Source organism: Adiantum capillus-veneris, chromosome 15 (assembly GCF_014529385.1).
Source record: "Adiantum capillus-veneris isolate H3 chromosome 15, ASM1452938v2, whole genome shotgun sequence".
Taxonomy (NCBI): domain Eukaryota; kingdom Viridiplantae; phylum Streptophyta; class Polypodiopsida; order Polypodiales; family Pteridaceae; genus Adiantum; species Adiantum capillus-veneris.
This window is the reverse complement of record NC_140945.1, coordinates 113,614,564-113,617,589: the sequence shown is the minus strand read 5'-3', so window position 1 is coordinate 113,617,589 and position 3,026 is coordinate 113,614,564. Positions and strand designations below refer to the sequence as shown.

At 40.6% G+C, this 3,026-nt stretch overlaps 1 protein-coding gene across 1 annotated transcript; it reads right to left on the bottom strand.

Moving 5' to 3' along the window:
• Positions 1–949: 949 nt before the first annotated feature.
• On the bottom strand, positions 950–2,047 carry LOC147441299 (mitochondrial import inner membrane translocase subunit TIM14-3-like). The gene is made up of 3 exons (XM_086483693.1): positions 1,908–2,047; positions 1,593–1,771; positions 950–1,403 (listed from the first exon to the last, which is right to left on the bottom strand). Exons 1-3 carry the CDS (start codon positions 1,965–1,967, stop codon positions 1,247–1,249), a joined length of 396 nt encoding a protein of 131 aa, XP_086339819.1. The 5' UTR covers positions 1,968–2,047; the 3' UTR covers positions 950–1,246.
• Between the last annotated feature and the right edge of the window lie 979 nt (positions 2,048–3,026).

The following is a 3,026-nucleotide window of genomic DNA, read 5'->3' as shown; positions in this document are numbered from 1 at the left end:
CACTAGAGATGGCCCCCAAAACTCTGACAATTGTCGCTCAATCATGTTCCTCATCATTAAGTTACTCTTCCCTATCTTTCAATCCTTTCTTTCTCCATTCATCTCACAAATTGCATTTTTTAAGCTACTGATCAAATTTTTTTAATCTGACTAACGTGGTCCATAGTCCTTCTACATAAAGATGTTTTCCCCACATCACTTGTCTCAATCCTGAGCAAGAGCAACTCTTAAGTACATACATAGCTATCACCTCCTTGCGCTCTTGCTCTCAACACTATATCTACAATTAATTGCATCTCGTGATATTCTAATCAACAAAGTTTTTGTTTGCAATGTCCCTTTATAGGTTCTTTGCTCTAGTGCCTGTGTTTCTCTTCCACTCCCACTTTTGAACTTGAACAACTTCACCACCATTTCGATCCTTTCGGAAGTCATGGACTATGCAGAGAGCCTTCTCAAATTGTTTAACCATCTCCGGGTACTACAATGGATGGGTGCTCCTCTTTCATAGGACTCCCTGTTCTTGGTGTATCACCCTTTACGTACTTAAGAGTCTAATTTCAAAATCAACTTTTGGGGCTCATAAGGACTATCGTCAAGGGCATCATAAAATCCATTGCGCAATAAATCAAGGTTTGAACAAGAACAAAATTCAAGGTAGAGAGTGAAATGTGTCAATATGAGCTCATTTATACCCTAGGGCATGTCAAAAGTAAGAAGAGATGAGTGAATATCGCAAATCTTCCTTATGAATGATCATAACAAGCCAAATAAATGTGATATGTTGAGCATCTGAGTAAAGCAAATCTTGATAAAAACCTTCTCAATTCAAATGTACTGGTTGTCACCATGATAGATTTTAGCAAACACACATGACTGAGACATAGGATTTACACAATATGAATAGGTATCTATGCCAAATAGCCAACACCTCACTGAAAGCCCAAGCTATAAGCAATAATCTATGTTCAATCTCCAAAACGCTCACAATCATACATTAATTTTGTAAGACCGCAGTTCACAAGTGGCATCCAATATCCAACTAACGGTCCAGCGCCTCTAGGTAGGGTGGACAATATGAATGTGTTTTCATTGCTTGCTACTGTATAGGGGGGTTTGGAGGGTTTGTAACAGTTTTTACACTTCTGCAGTAGGTTCCAAATGAGAGTGTTTTTTGCATCTATGCCATTTTGGGGGCTCAGAAAGCCACGATTTTTTTTTCCTTTTTTTCTGCAAAAGGGGGGGGCTAAAATGCTGATCCGCTTCCTCTTGTTTGACCAAGCAAAAGATCCTTTGCTTCATTGATTTTTGAGGCCAAATAGTCACTACCTCCAGCATCAGGATGGTTAGCAACCATGACTCTTCTATGAGCCTCTTTAACTTTCTCCTGTGCTGCACTTTCCCTGTATCAAGGGGACAAGTTAACCTAGACATAGACCTAAAGTATGCTAACACACAATGACATAGTACATGACAAGTTAACATAGACATAGACATGAAGCACGCTAACACGCAATGCCATAGTACATATTCATAGGACATGTCTGTCATATCACCTGCACGACCCAAAAGTGAGTGGAACGGAAACTTGCCTTACACCCAGTATAAGAGCAGCTTCCCTTCGAGTCATGACCGCCTGAAATCCACCTTCGTAAAACTTGCGCATCCTCGGGACCCGCGGTCTTGCTTTGTAGGCCTGCCAAGCCTCTATACCATATTTGCCTGCCAAGGCTGCTGCTGCAACTGCCACACCCGCGATTATGGGAGTCGCCTGGTAAGCAGATTACATCCAGTCAATGAAAGAACACGGTTAACCAACAGTATTATAGACCACACACGCTCCACACAACGCACACGCGCGCACACATTGGGCTAAGCACGCACGGCAGGAGTGAAGTCCAACGAACCATGGATTTCTCTACTGATTTTCTACATAGCATTTGTGGAATGACGGAAGAATTGGCCATGTTATTTACATGTAGACTAATCTAACCCTAAATGGGTTATATCTTCTCAAAATCACGTGAAATCTTAAGGAGATTCCTTTGTTGATTCCAAAAGCCCAGCCTCAAGAGTCCTACCGTAGCAAAAATTTTCGTGTGTGTGTGTGTGTGTGTGTGTTTCTCTCTCATCCCCTACTAATATGTCTCGCCTCCTCCTTAATAGGGATGTGGGAAGACTTTTGAGTCTTTCACAAGCATCCAAATTTTCCCTAAGGCTTGACCATTGAGTATTTGATTTAATTTTGGAACCTTAGCATTTTGGAAGACTTAATGGGCTGAACCTTAGGGTCTTTGAGGCCCATTGATGCACATTGCTCTTTTGCAGATGGCCCTCCCTTTGGATCCCTACTGTGACCAGTCTGCCGGTCTAACCAATATTCTAGCTATTTCTCCCTTGGTACTTCCCCATATTAAATGGTCAGTTTAACATGAGAAAATCATTTAGGAGAATTAGATATTAGTTATTATGACATGTTTATTTAAATCCAAGGTTTAGACATGATACTTATATTTCGATATACATAAACAACTTTGGTGCCATTGTGTGAGTGGATTACTCAAACTTCTCATGGACAGGTATCCAAGCCGGTGAGCGAATGCCTACTCTAAAACCATCTGCCACAACTATATAATCAAGAGCTGCAAAGTAGCTCCGACCCCAACACCAATGCTAGGGTGAGCCATCAAAACCTTTGATGCATATGTAAAGCAAATTGATCTCCTAAGAGTTTGACCACCCAACCCTACGAAAGTAAAAATCAATGAATTCAAAGCAATAGAGCAATGACTCATAGATAGCAACCTAAATCAAACAAATTACATACATTGATGTCATACCAAAGGTAGGAACAACATCATATACAAATTTTGCAAAAGCTAGAGTCATGTCTAGCAGCATCCACTGAGCCATCTACAAAAAAAATAGATGCAATTACAAAAAGCCAAAAAAATGTAAACTATGGCAAACACACTCTTAATCTCACCATGTGAAGCCAAAGGATCAACACCAATGTAGTCTACTCC

Coding starts and splice junctions, on each gene's coding strand:
- LOC147441299 (XM_086483693.1), bottom strand. CDS start 1,967: ATGGCCAATTCTTCCGTCATTCCACAAATGCTATGTAGAAAATCAGTA. Junction 1,772..1,907: donor AATCAGTAGAGAAATCCATG/GTTCGTTGGACT, acceptor TCTGCTTACCAG/GCGACTCCCATAATCGCGGG. Junction 1,404..1,592: donor GCTCTTATACTGGGTGTAAG/GCAAGTTTCCGT, acceptor CCCTTGATACAG/GGAAAGTGCAGCACAGGAGA.